The sequence below is a fragment of the Pleuronectes platessa genome, chromosome 12 (genome assembly GCF_947347685.1).
Source record: "Pleuronectes platessa chromosome 12, fPlePla1.1, whole genome shotgun sequence".
In the NCBI taxonomy this organism is placed as follows: domain Eukaryota; kingdom Metazoa; phylum Chordata; class Actinopteri; order Pleuronectiformes; family Pleuronectidae; genus Pleuronectes; species Pleuronectes platessa.
In genome coordinates this window covers 18,704,685-18,718,879 of record NC_070637.1, presented here as the reverse complement: position 1 = coordinate 18,718,879, position 14,195 = coordinate 18,704,685, and the positions used below count along the sequence as shown (strand labels likewise).

The 14,195-nt window shown below is 46.2% G+C and overlaps 1 protein-coding gene across 1 annotated transcript; it reads left to right on the top strand.

Annotated features, from left to right (window-relative positions):
* Window positions 1-2,179: 2,179 nt before the first annotated feature.
* LOC128453845 (M protein, serotype 24-like) lies at window positions 2,180-14,195 on the top strand. Its single transcript, XM_053436939.1, has 2 exons — window positions 2,180-2,713; window positions 13,209-14,195. The coding sequence occupies exons 1-2, from the start codon at window positions 2,180-2,182 to the stop codon at window positions 14,193-14,195; spliced, it is 1,521 nt and encodes a 506-aa protein (XP_053292914.1).

The window sequence follows — 14,195 nt, the reverse complement described above, 5'->3', positions numbered from 1 at the left end:
AGAATGAACAAACCTTTCCATCTCTAGATGTGCAAAGCTGGTAGAGACATACCCCAAAAGACTTGCAGCTGTAATTGCAGCGAAAGGGGGTTCTACCAAGTATTGACACAGGGGGGTGAATACTTATGCACCCAACAGATGTCAACTTTTTTGTTCTCATTATTGTTTGTGTCACAATAAAATTTATTTTGCACCTCCAAAGTACTATGCATGTTTTGTTGATCAAACGGGAAAAAGTTTATTTAAGTCTATTTGAATTCCAGTTAGTAACAGTACATAATGGGAAAAAGTCCAAGGGGGGTGAATACTTATGCAAGGCACTGTATGTCCTTTGTTTGGGTCTGTTAAGTCTTTACCACCTCCTGTAGACTTCAAACAGTGCTTTGATGTGTCAAAGGTTCTTTATTTGACCTTTAGAAACAGCTCAAAGCCAAATACTTTACAACAACCCTGTTACACTGGATCCCCTTTGTTCATTTGATAACATATAATAAGATAAGATAAGATTATCTATATTGATCCAGCCACCCGGAAAATTTCGTTCATCCAGCATGAAGTGGATCAACTGCCAAGGAGACAAAGTAGGTTCTGTTCTAAGCAGGACAGACTTCAGGTTAAACTGTTTTTAGTTTTATAATAAAAACACAATCGTCTTTAATTTTTTTGTGTTACTTTACAGTAATTTTACAGAATTTAGCAGCAGATATGTGTAAATGACTAAAGTTCATTCAGCTGTGTGTCTTTGAATATATCTGAAGCTAGGACGGGACAGTGTTTTTACCTGGTATATGTATATTTGTGTCTTTCAGTCAGTTGGACATATGCTGTCTAAAGGAGCTAAGGCCTTCTGCCGAGCCGCCCGCCGATTCCTCTGCTGTTTCCCAGCAGCAAGAGCCAGAGAGGAAAAGTTGGAGAAGGATAACAAAGATCTGAAGACAAAGATGAAAGTGAAGGAGGAAGAAATCTTCTACCTGATCTCTGGACAGATGCTGTCTGAAGGAACTAAGGCCATTGGCCCAGTCATCCTGGAGAAAACTGGTCTAGCTGCTGAGAACGTTGCTCTGGCTGCCGAGAACGCAGCTCTAGCTCCTCAGAACGTTGCTCTAGCTGCTGAGAATGCTGCTCTAGCTCCTGAGAACATTGATCTAGCTGCTGAAATCACTGCTCTAACGGCTGAGAAAGCTGCTGTAACTGCTAAAGATGCTGCTCTTACTGCTGAGTTGCTTGCTCAAGCTCGTGAGAACATTGCTCTAGCTTCTGAAATCACTACTCTAACTGCTCAGAAAGTTGCTCTAACTGCTTATAGTGCTGGTCAAGTTCCTGAGATCGCTGTTCTAATTGCTGAGACCACTGCTCTAATTGCCGAGAAGGCTGCTCTAGTTGGTTATAACAGCGGACTAAATGCAAGGAATGATAAACTGAAGAGGCAGCAGAAAGCTTTGTGTGCAGCTCTGGCTAAAGACAATGGTGCGGCCAGAGCTGCTCTGGAAAAACAAAATATGACACTGACAAAGAAGATAAACCCTTCTGCCTTACAGCTGTTACGGGACTCATTCATCTTGGCCAACACAGAAAAGACTATCGAAACAGCAAGAGCCAAAGAGGAAGATTTGGAGACGAAGCTTGAAGATCTGAAGATGACACTGAAAGTGGATCGGGAAGCCAGATTCAAACAGAGAGAGGATCTGATAATCCAGATCATAGAGACAGAGGAGAAGTTGATTATTGAGCAGCAAGAAGGAAAACTGACCAAGCAGAACACTGAGCTTCAGGTACGCTACATCAGATCATTTTAGATTTGAATTATATGGATTGTAGGGTTAGGGTTAGGGTTTGTTTCATGTTTAGACTTTGCAGAAGAATAATGCAGAAACTTATGTTGTCTCTGACTTTTCAGGAACTCGCATTGAAGTCCGATGAGAATGAGGCAAAGGTCAAAAAGCAGAGGAAGCAGGAAAAAGAGCAACTGGAGAGAGAGAAGAAGGAGAGAGAAGAACTGAAGAAGACAGAGAAGGAGGAGAGAGAAGAACTGAAGAAGACAGAGAAGAAGGAGAAGAAGGAGTGGATAGAACGGAAGAAGAGAGAGAAGAAGGAGAGTGAGAAGGAGGAGAAGGAGCGTGAAAAACTGATGAAGAGAGAGAAGAAGGAGACAGAGGAGAAGGAGCGAGAAAAACTGATGATGAGAGAGAAGAAAGAAAGATCTCGTGCCATCTGCCTAGAGCTCCAGCGAACCCTCAGTGATGTCCTCGTGGTGAAACCTGGTTTAGCTCCAGAGATTGCTGCTCTAGCTGCTGAGAGTGCTGCTCTAGCTGCTGAGAAGGCCATTGTAGCTCCTGACAAGGCTACTCTAGCTGCTGAGAACGCTACTCTAAGTCCTGAGAACACTGCTCTAACTTCTGAGAATGCTGAGCTAGCTGCTAAGAATGTTGCTCTAGCTGCTGAAAACACTGTTCTAACTGCTGAGAAAGCCGCTCTAGTTGCTGAGATCGCTCATCTAACTGCCTGTAACGTTGCTGTAGCTGCTAAGACTGCTGCTGGGGATGCTGAGAAAATTGCTCAAGATGCCGAGATAGCTGCTCTAGATGCTGAGACCGCTGCTCTAGCTGCTGAGATCGGCGCTCAAGCTCCCACCATCACTTTTCTAGTTTCCGAGATCGCTGCTCTAGCTGCTGAAATCGCTGCTCTTACTGCTGAGAAGGCTGCACTAACTGAAGTAAATATTATTCTGGAGAGGCAGCTGGATGTTTTGTTAGCAGCTCGGTCTGAAGACAATACTGAAGTCGTTGCTCTAACAGAACAAAATATTACACTGACAAAGGAGATGGACTATATAACCGTAAAGCAGTGTTGGACTACATTCGAATTGACCCTGAGGGAGACCGCCCTGGAAACAGCAAGAGCCAGACAGGAAAAGTTGGAGCAGGAGATTGAAGATGTGAAGATGACGATGAAAGTGGAACAGGAAGCCAGCTTAAATCAGAGAGAGGATATGATAAACCAGATCAGAGAGACAAAGGAGAAGTTGTTTATTGAGCAGAGGAGGTGCCCATCCAGAGCAGTGGCCTTGATGGGCTGGATCCAAGGTTCCTGATCAACATCCAGCTGCACGGCAAGAGTACAGTCCAGGAGATTGGTGTCGGCCCCAGAGTCAATAAAGACTGAGATTGTTTTAGTCTGTCCTTTGCAGAAGAGCTGGGCGTGGAGAAGGCAGGGTTCCCACGGTACCTGGAAACCATGGAAAACATGGAATTTATTTTTTCCTTTTCCAGGTTTGGAAAAGTCATGGAAACTGAGCAAAAGTGAACACTTACATGGAAATTTAAACAGTTATCCTGGAAAATTGTATTGGATGATGGGTAAAATAGTAATAAAATGAAACTATTGAGCACAGAATCAAGATAAGTTTATAAAAACCCTTTACATGTGAACAGCTCTTACTGTAGATAGAAATGGATGATCCCATGTTGTAGAACATGCTCATTAATGATGGTTAGCAAGCACATACAGTGCAATCTTGCTAGCCAACATTCAGCTTGCTAACTAACTAGCTAGTGTTGGCTAGCTTGCGTTGCTAGCTAACTACCAATACATTTTCACATTAGGCTGTGACATTACTTCTATACTAGTGATGGGAAGTTCGGATCTTTTTACCGTGTCGGTTCTTTGAATCTCGTTCAGTAAAATGAACGAATCTCTTTTTGAGTCATTAGTTTGTTTCAAGGGGGGGTTGCAAACGATCCAAAGACTCGTAAACGGCAGATGAATGAATTGTTCAACTCCCGACCGTGTGTTTGGATCAATGATCGGGTTCATCTGCCCACAGAGTCTTCGGCCGACGTGTCGGCCACACAGAGCGAGCTCATCTCGCCGGTGACCGCGGTGCGGGCGGCGCACGGGAAAATCGCCCGGCACCTCCATACCGCTGCACGTCCACCCGGACATGAACGGGAATCTACGGAGCTGGTGATCCGCACGCTGCCAGCACATCCAGCTGGCCCGCTGCATCCGCGGACACAGAGCTTAATCTGCTGCTGATCCACTGACTATAACAACGCCGCATTCAAATAAAAATGTGGGAAAGAATATTGTACAGTATCTAATATTGTGTTGGTCATATTTAAATCATTCATTATTTTTTTGGGGGGGAAAGAGAGGATAAAATAAAAGAATCGCATATTAAATCTTGATCGTTCAGCCCTATTCAGCCCTATTTGTTATTTTCACTTTACATTTACATTTACAGTTTAGTGCAGTGTAATTATTTCCCGTGATAATTAAATGCCAGTGTGACAATAAATGACAATTTAAACCCATACATACTGTCATGTTTTACTGTATTTACTAGAGGAGGTTTTCTTAAAAAATATATGATCTGCCACACAAAAGCCGTCAGTCATGGCTGCTTTTTAACAGCGGTCACGCGAAAGGGGATGAGGTAACTGTTTCCTCTTCTGAGCCTATGGAGGTCACGTCGAAAATGATCCAAAGACTCGTACCCGGCAGATGAACGAATCGTTCACATCCCGACCGTGTCTTCAGATCAGTGTTTCGTTCTTCTGCCAACAGAGTCTTCGGATCTGTGATTCGTTCATCTGCCGGATACGAGTCTTTGGATCCTTTTTCACATGACCTGCATCAGCCTATGCAACAGTCCCGATGCGCGGCCACGAGAAAATGAACGAATCTCTCTTTGAGAGGACTCGTTACTCCCGAGTCCTTGTAAGGATTCGTTCAAAACGAACGAATCGTTCACGACCGACACATCACTATTCTATACTAGTTGACATGACCATTCTAGTCTTGATCAATTTTGTAACATTCATTCTTATATCTACTTTTAGCTATTTTGTGATTTTTCGTTTTTTCTTTAAAAAAATGATACTACTAAATAGGAACATTTGGGGTGAGACATTTTTGAGGTTGCGGTACTGAGGAACCACAGGGGAACCAGCCTTATGTTTTTCCTTTTAGGTTCATTAGTTTGATTTACAAAAGCTTTTACAGAGTTAAGGCCGAATTATACTCGTGTTGCACGCATACACGCAAGACACGCAACACGCCCCTTTCGTGCCCTCTGCGGGCTTGCGTGCGTCCGCCAATTTTTCTAACTACACGACAAAACGACGCGAGCCTCACGCAGCCCGCAAGGCTTGTGATTGGTCTGCTTACTACATCCCGTCCGGAGTCTAGTTTCCGGTTTCATGTCCCACAATACGCGGAAATCACAGAAGATTTAGAAGAACGAATATGGAACAAATAGAAGAGCACTTGGCAGAAGAGATCCGAAAGTATGATCACTTGTATAACCCGTCACTGACTGGCCGATTTGTCCGCCAGAAATAGGCTATTAGGAGCCGGAGTGGCGATGTAAATAAAGATTCGACGAAGAAGAAGACGTCTCTTCTTTGTGTGTTTTGTTTTCGAAACAAAATGTTACTCCGCCTAGGGTTCTGGCGGGGAATTGCGTTGCGACATGCGCAACACGTGAGTGAAGCATAAACCAAAACGAGTCCGTCGATGCAGCTGCGTGGCCTTCCGCGGTTGCAGTCGCAGGAGTATAATTAGGCCTTAAGGGTAGGCATATTACCTCTTCTACGTAAGACTCATAATCTCAAATGTGTGATGCATTACAGGAGTGAGTGACAATGACACGCTGTAGATTCAGGATGAGGAAGAGAAGAGGGGAGAAGATGAAAGAGGAGGATACAAGAGTAGAGGATGACAGAGGAAAAGGGAGAAGAGTTGAGAAGAGTAGGAAGAGAAGACAGGAGCGGACACGAGAGGGGAGGTGTGGAGAGAAGAGGACAGGATGATATATGAGAGGAGTGGAAGAGAGAACAAATATCAATCCCAGTGCTCATGTGTCTCAAAGTTCCTGTTCAATAAATTGTTGTTCATCTACAGATTGTTGCATTATTTCATGCATTGATATATCAATAAGACATAATCTCTAAGCATTTACAATGTAGACTTGACTGGCACATCTTTTAAATCAAGCCAGTCAGCGGCTTTCGAAGATCCGTCAGGGACAACTGACCGTCCGGGAGGTGGTGATTCACTTCCAAAGTTGATCACGGCGCTCCAAAATGGCTTAAACCGGGACATTGGGAGGGAGAACGAGGCAATTCAACTCGCCATTAATACCGGCGACCATCTCCTCCTGTGGCGTGCTGACTCCGCTTGTTCCCCGGATTACTGTCGCTCCGAACAGCTGACTTCCCTCGGGGCCCGCCGAGAAATGCCGGAGATTTCCGAACCAGATACAATGCAAATAGTAGGGCTGCAACTAACAATTATTTTGGTTATCGATTAGTTTATCGACTATTTTTCCAATCAATCGACCAATCTAACGATTATTTCCCATAGCAAATAAAAAATAATGACTCAAAATGTTGGAATTTGAACTTCAAATGTATTTCAGTAAAAAGTTGTGTAAACATCATAATAAATAAACAAAATTGTAATACAAATTAAAGTGCAAATATGCTTTTAAAAGGAGAGAAAGTGCAAATTAAGTTCTAAAAGTAACTCAAAATAGCAATCAAGCCTCTGCAAGTGCAAAATAACTCAAAAATAACTGACATTCAAAGTCCAAATGTAAAAAAGTAAGTGCAAGTAAGGGTTTGAAAGTAATTCAAAATGACTTCAGGGGAACACACAATTATACGGCAGGTGTGTTATATCTGCCTCGGACCGGAAGTGAGGGATTCGGTTTGTTTACTAAACGGTCCGCTCCTTAAAACTACAGGCACTTATGCGAGGGGTGTCGCTAGGTTAAAAAGACAACAAATTACTAACTTAAATAACACAACACATACTTGAACTTAAAGAACAAAATAAACCCAACCCAAATAATAAATGAAACAATAAGCTTAAATTGGCAGGTTTAGCAGACAGTTACAGGTACTCAAGTGTGTGCACATGCACACACATAAGCCAATACCCTGCCACTCCCCCTTTTAAAGCACCCCAACCATTAAAATAGATTTTTTTGGCCAAAAGACACATTAGATATTGAATGAGGCAAAAAATTTTTCATCCGACAATGAGCTAAGCAGGAGTTTCTATTTAGTAAAATCACTGTACAAAAATCTAACCTGGCAACATCTCATCTCTCATCTCTCATCTCATCGTCATCCGCTTATCCGGGGTCGGGTCGCGGGGGGAGCAGCTCAAGCAGGGGGCCCCAGACTTCCCTTTCCCGGGCCACATTGACCAGCTCTGACGGGGGGATCCCGAGGCGTTCCCAGGCCAGTGTTGAGATATAATCTCTCCACCTAGTCCTGGGTCTTCCCCGAGGTCTCCTCCCCACTGGACGTGCCTGAAACACCTCCCAAGGGAGGCGCCCAGTGGGCATCCTTACCAGATGCCCGAACCACCTCAGCTGACTCCTTTCTAAGTAAAGGAGCAGCGGCTCTAATCCGATTCCCTCACGGATGACTGAGCTTCTCACCCTATCCCTAAGGGAGACGCCAGCCACCCTTCTGAGAAAACTCATCTCGGCCGCTTGTACCCGCGATCTCGTCCTTTCGGTCATCACCCAGCCCTCATGACCATAGGTGAGGATAGGAACGAAGATCGACCGGTAGATCGAGATCTTTGCCTTGCGGCTCAGCTCTCTTTTCGTTACAACGGTGCGGTAAAGCGAACGCAATACCGCCCCCGCTGCTCCGATTCTCCGGCCAATCTCACGCTCCATAGTACCCTCACTCGCGAACAAGACCCCGAGGTACTTGAACTCCTTCACTTGGGCTAAGGACTCATTTCCTACCCGGAGTAAGCAATCCATCGGTTTCCTGCTAAGAGTCATGGCCTCAGATTTAGCGGTGCTGATCCTCATCCCAGCCGCTTCACACTCGGCCGCCAGCCGATCCAGTGAGTGCTGAAGGTCACAAGCCGATGATCCAATGAGGACCACATCATCCGCAAAAAGCAGTGACGACCAGACCACCGAACTGCAACCCCTCCCCACCACGACTACGCCTCGATATCCTGTCCATGTATATCACAAACAGGATTGGTGACAAGGCGCATCCCTGGGAACTGAGAACGAAACTGACTGGCTGCCGAGGACCCGAACACAGCTCTCGCTTTGGGAGTACAGAGATTGGATGGCCCTGAGGAGAGACCCCCTTACCCCATACTCCCGCAGCACCTCCCACAGTTTCTCCCAGGGGACCCGGTCATACGCCTTCTCCAGATCCACAAAACACAAGTGGACCGGATGGGCATACTCCCAGGCCCCCTCCAGGATCCTTGCGAGAGTGAAGAGCTGGTCCGTAGTTCCACGTCCGGGGCGAAAACCGCATTGTTCCTCTTCAATCTGAGGTTCGACGATCGGCCGAACCCTCCTTTCCAGCACCTTGGAGTAGACTTTACCAGGGAGGCTGAGAAGTGTGATACCCCGATAATTGGTACACACTCTCTGGTCCCCCTTTATGAACAGGGGAACCACCACCCCGGTTTGCCACTCCTTTGGCACTGTACCCGACTCCCACGCGATGTTGAATAGGCGTGTCAACCATGACAGCCCCTCAACACCCAGAGCCTTTAGCATTTCTGGCTGGATCTCATCAATCCCTGGGGCTTTGCCACTGCGGAGATGTTTGACTACCTCAGTGACCTCCACCAGGGAAATTGACGACGAAACACCATCAACCTCGAGCTCTGCCTCCAACATAGAGGGCGTGTTATTCGGATTCAGGAGTTCCTCAAAGTGTTCCTTCCAACGTCCGACGACCTCCTCAGTTGAGGTCAACAGAGTCCCATCCTTACTGTACACAGCTTGGATGGTTCCCCGTTTCCCCCTCCTGAGGTGCCGGATAGTCTTCCAGAAACACTTTGGTGCCGACCGAAAGTCCTTCTCCATGACCTCTCCGAACTTCTCCCACACCCGCTGCTTAGCCTCCGACACGGCAGCAGCTGCAGCCCTTCGGGCCTGTCGGTACCCTGCAACCGAGTCAGGAGTCCTCCAGGATATCATATCCCGGAAGGCTTCCTTCTTCAATCGGACGGCTTCCCTGACCACCGGTGTCCACCACGGTGTCCGAGGGTTACCGCCCCTTGAGGAACCTAAGACCCTGAGGCCACAGCTAGCCGCCGCAGCTTCAGCAATGGAGGCTTTGAACACCGCCCACTCCGGCTCAATGTCCCCAACCTCCACAGGAATGCCAGAAAAACTCCGCCGGAGGTGTGAGTTGAAGATACCTAGGACGGGGGCCTCCTCCAGACGTTCCCAGTTCACCCGCACTACTCGTTTGGGCTTACCAGGTCTATCCGGAAATTTCCCCCATTCCCTGATCCAACTCACAACCAGATGGTGGTCGGTTGACAGTTCCGCCCCTCTCTTTACCCGAGTGTCCAAAACATGCGGCCTCAGATCAGATGACACGATCACAAAATCGATCATTGATCTTCGGCCTAGGGTACTCTGGTACCAGGTACACTTATGAGCACCCTTATGTTCAAACATGGTGTTTGTTATGGATAATCCATGACTAGCACAGAAGTCCAATAACAAACGACCGCTCGGGTTCAGATCAGGGAGGCCGTTCCTCCCCACCACGCCTCTCCAGGTATCTCCATCGTTGCCCACGTGGGCGTTGAAGTCACCCAGCAGAACTACGGAGTCCCCTACTGGAGCCCCATGCAGGACTCCATTCAGGGTCTCCAAGAAGGCCGAGTACTCTGAGCTGCTGTTTGGTGCATACGCACAAACAACAGTCAGAGTTTTCCCCCCTACAACCCTTAGGCGCAGGGAGGCGACCCTCTCGTCTACCGGGGTAAACTCCAACACCGCGGCGCTCAGCCGGGGATTTATGAGTATCCCCACACCCGCCCGGCGCCTCACGCCCTTGGCAACTCCGGAGAAGAATAGAGTCCAACCCTTATCCAGGAGGACGGTACCAGAGCCGAGACTGTGCGTGGAGGTAAGCCCCACCAGATCTAACTGGTAGCGCTCCACCTCCCTCACAAGCTCCGGTTCCTTTCCCCACAGCGAGGTGACGTTCCACGTCCCCAGAGCCAGCTTCTGCCGCCCGGGTCTGGTCCGTCGAGACCCCTGACCTTCGCTGCCACCCATGTGGCTGCGCACCCGACCCCAACGGGTCTTCCCACAAGTGGTGGGCCCATGAGATGAAGAGAGGGGGGGTGCCACGTAGTTTGTTCGGGCTGTGCCCGACCGGGCTCCGTGGCAAACCCGGCCACCAGGCGCTCGCCATCGAGCCCTCCGTCTGGGCCTAGCTCCAGGCGGGGGCCCCGGGCTTCCTCCGGGCCGGGTCACATCTCCTCTTCTGTCGAGGACATTAGCTACCGAATTCCATCATGCCAGCAAGTCAAAATACATTACATATTAAATATGGGATAGATTAGTCTGGCCTTGAGCCTGCCATGTGGAGATTGCATTACACACTATTTAGCTCTGTAAGACTTTCCTTCAATTATAGTCCTGGGATTAGAAAGTATTTATAATAGGTTGTACACTGTCTATAAAAACATAAACTAAGTATTAGTCAGCTGGCTGTCCCTCAACAGACTTTATTGAAGTCCAAAAAACAATATTGTAAATTGTGTACTGAGCTGACATTGACTTTTGCATGAAGGTTTGGTAAATGGTCCTGAATCACTTTTTATCTGAGAAAAAGAAACCGGGGTCTGGTTGTGTAATAACCACAACCAATTGGTCATGATATCTGTCTGACACTGTCTTCACAAGCTGGAGAGACACCAAAGCAGAGACGATATAGCTAGTTATATAGCAAGTCCTCGAAAGGTCAGCATCTACCAGTCAGGCTGTGCATGTACATTAGTGATGTGTCGGTCGTGAACGATTCGTTCGTTTTGAACGAATCCTTACAAGGACTCGGGAGTAACGAGTCCTCTCAAAGAGAGATTCGTTCATTTTCTCGTGGCCGCGCATCGGGACTGTTGCATAGGCTGATGCAGGTCACGTGAAAAAGGATCCAAAGACTCGTATCCGGCAGATGAACGAATCACTGATCCGAAGACTCTGTTGGCAGAAGAACGAAACACTGATCTGAAGACACGGTCGGGAGGTGAACGATTCGTTCATCTGCCGGGTACGAGTCTTTGGATCATTTTCTACGTGACCTCCATAGGCTCAGAAGAGGAAACAGTTACCTCATTCCCTTTCACGTGACCGCTGTTAAAAAGTAGCCATGACTTTGTGTGGCAGATCATATATTTTTTAAGAAAACCTCCTCTATTAAATACAGTAAAACATGACAGTTTGTATGGTTTTACATTGTTTACAAATAAAAATCTGAAAAGTGTTGAGTGCATATGTATTCACCCCCTTTACTGTGAAACCCCTAACAAAGATCTGGTGCGACCAATTGCATTCACAAGTCACATTTGCAAGTCACATAATTAGTAAATAGGGTCCACCTGTCTGCAATTTAATCTCAGTATAAATACACCTGTTCTGTGACGGACTCAGAGTTTGTTGGAGATCATTACTGAACAAACAGCATCATGAAGACCAAGGAGCTCACCAAACAGGTCAAGGATAAAGTTGTGGAGAAATATGAAGCAGGGTTAGGTTATAAAAAAATATCCAGAGCTTTGAACATCTCTCTGAGCACCATAAAATCCATCATAAGAAAATGGAAAGAATATGGCACAACCGCAAACCTACCAAGAGGAGGCCGTCCACCCAAACTGAAGAGTCGGACAAGGAGAAAATGAATCAGAGAAGCAACCAGGAGGCCCATGGTTACTCTGGAGGAGTTGCAGAGATCCACAGCTGAGGTGGGAGAATCTGTCCACAGGACAACTATTAGTCGTCTACTCCACAAATCTGGCCTTTATGGAAGAGTGGCAAGAAGAAAGCCATTGTTGAAAGGGATCCATAAAAAATTTGGAGTTTGCCAGAAGCCATGTGGGAGACACAGCAAACATGTGGAAGAAGGTGCTCTGGTCAGATGAGACCAAAATTGAACTTTTTGGCCTCAATGCAAAACGCTATGTGTGGCGAAAACCCAACACTGCCCATCACCCTGAGCACACCATCCCAACAGTGAAACATGGTGGTGGTAGCATCATGCTGTGGGGATGCTTCTCTTCAGCAGGTACAGGGAAACTGGTCAGAATAGAGGGAAAGATGGATGGCGCCAAATACAGGGAAATCCTTGAAGAAGATCTGATGCAGACTGCAAAAGACTTGAGACTGGGGCGGAGGTTCATCTTCCAGCAGGACAATGACCCTAAACATACAGCCAGAGCTACAAAGGAATGGTTTGGATTAAAGAATGTTAATGTCTTAAAATGGCCCAGTCAAAGCCCAGACCTCAATCCAATAGAGAATCTATGGCAAGACTTGAATGCGGTTATCAGACGGTCTCCATCCAATCTGACTGAGCTTCATCTTTTTTGCCAAGAAGAATGAACAAACCTTTCCATCTCTAGATGTGCAAAGCTGGTAGAGACATACCCCAAAAGACTTGCAGCTGTAATTGCAGCGAAAGGGGGTTCTACCAAGTATTGACACAGGTGGGTGAATACTTATGCACCCAACAGATGTCAACTTTTTTGTTCTCATTATTGTTTGTGTCACAATAAAATTTATTTTGCACCTCCAAAGTACTATGCATGTTTTGTTGATCAAACGGGAAAAAGTTTATTTAAGTCTATTTGAATTCCAGTTAGTAACAGTACATAATGGGAAAAAGTCCAAGGGGGGTGAATACTTATGCAAGGCACTGTATGTCCTTTGTTTGGGTCTGTTAAGTCTTTACCACCTCCTGTAGACTTCAAACAGTGCTTTGATGTGTCAAAGGTTCTTTATTTGACCTCTAGAAACAGCTCAAAGCCAAATACTTTACAACAACCCTGTTACACTGGATCCCCTTTGTTCATTCGATAACATATAATAAGATAAGATAAGATTATCTATATTGATCCAGCCACCCGGAAAATTTCGTTCATCCAGCATGAAGTGGATCAACTGCCAAGGAGACAAAGTAGGTTCTGTTCTAAGCAGGACAGACTTCAGGTTAAACTGTTTTTAGTTTTATAATAAAAACACAATCGTCTTTAATTTTTTTGTGTTACTTTACAGTAATTTTACAGAATTTAGCAGCAGATATGTGTAAATGACTAAAGTTCATTCAGCTGTGTGTCTTTGAATATATCTGAAGCTAGGACGGGACAGTGTTTTTACCTGGTATATGTATATTTGTGTCTTTCAGTCAGTTGGACATATGCTGTCTAAAGGAGCTAAGGCCTTCTGCCGAGCCGCCCGCCGATTCCTCTGCTGTTTCCCAGCAGCAAGAGCCAGAGAGGAAAAGTTGGAGAAGGATAACAAAGATCTGAAGACAAAGATGAAAGTGAAGGAGGAAGAAATCTTCTACCTGATCTCTGGACAGATGCTGTCTGAAGGAACTAAGGCCATTGGCCCAGTCATCCTGGAGAAAACTGGTCTAGCTGCTGAGAACGTTGCTCTGGCTGCCGAGAACGCAGCTCTAGCTCCTCAGAACGTTGCTCTAGCTGCTGAGAATGCTGCTCTAGCTCCTGAGAACATTGATCTAGCTGCTGAAATCACTGCTCTAACGGCTGAGAAAGCTGCTGTAACTGCTAAAGATGCTGCTCTTACTGCTGAGTTGCTTGCTCAAGCTCGTGAGAACATTGCTCTAGCTTCTGAAATCACTACTCTAACTGCTCAGAAAGTTGCTCTAACTGCTTATAGTGCTGGTCAAGTTCCTGAGATCGCTGTTCTAATTGCTGAGACCACTGCTCTAATTGCCGAGAAGGCTGCTCTAGTTGGTTATAACAGCGGACTAAATGCAAGGAATGATAAACTGAAGAGGCAGCAGAAAGCTTTGTGTGCAGCTCTGGCTAAAGACAATGGTGCGGCCAGAGCTGCTCTGGAAAAACAAAATATGACACTGACAAAGAAGATAAACCCTTCTGCCTTACAGCTGTTACGGGACTCATTCATCTTGGCCAACACAGAAAAGACTATCGAAACAGCAAGAGCCAAAGAGGAAGATTTGGAGACGAAGCTTGAAGATCTGAAGATGACACTGAAAGTGGATCGGGAAGCCAGATTCAAACAGAGAGAGGATCTGATAATCCAGATCATAGAGACAGAGGAGAAGTTGATTATTGAGCAGCAAGAAGGAAAACTGACCAAGCAGAACACTGAGCTTCAGGTACGCTACATCAGATCATTTTAG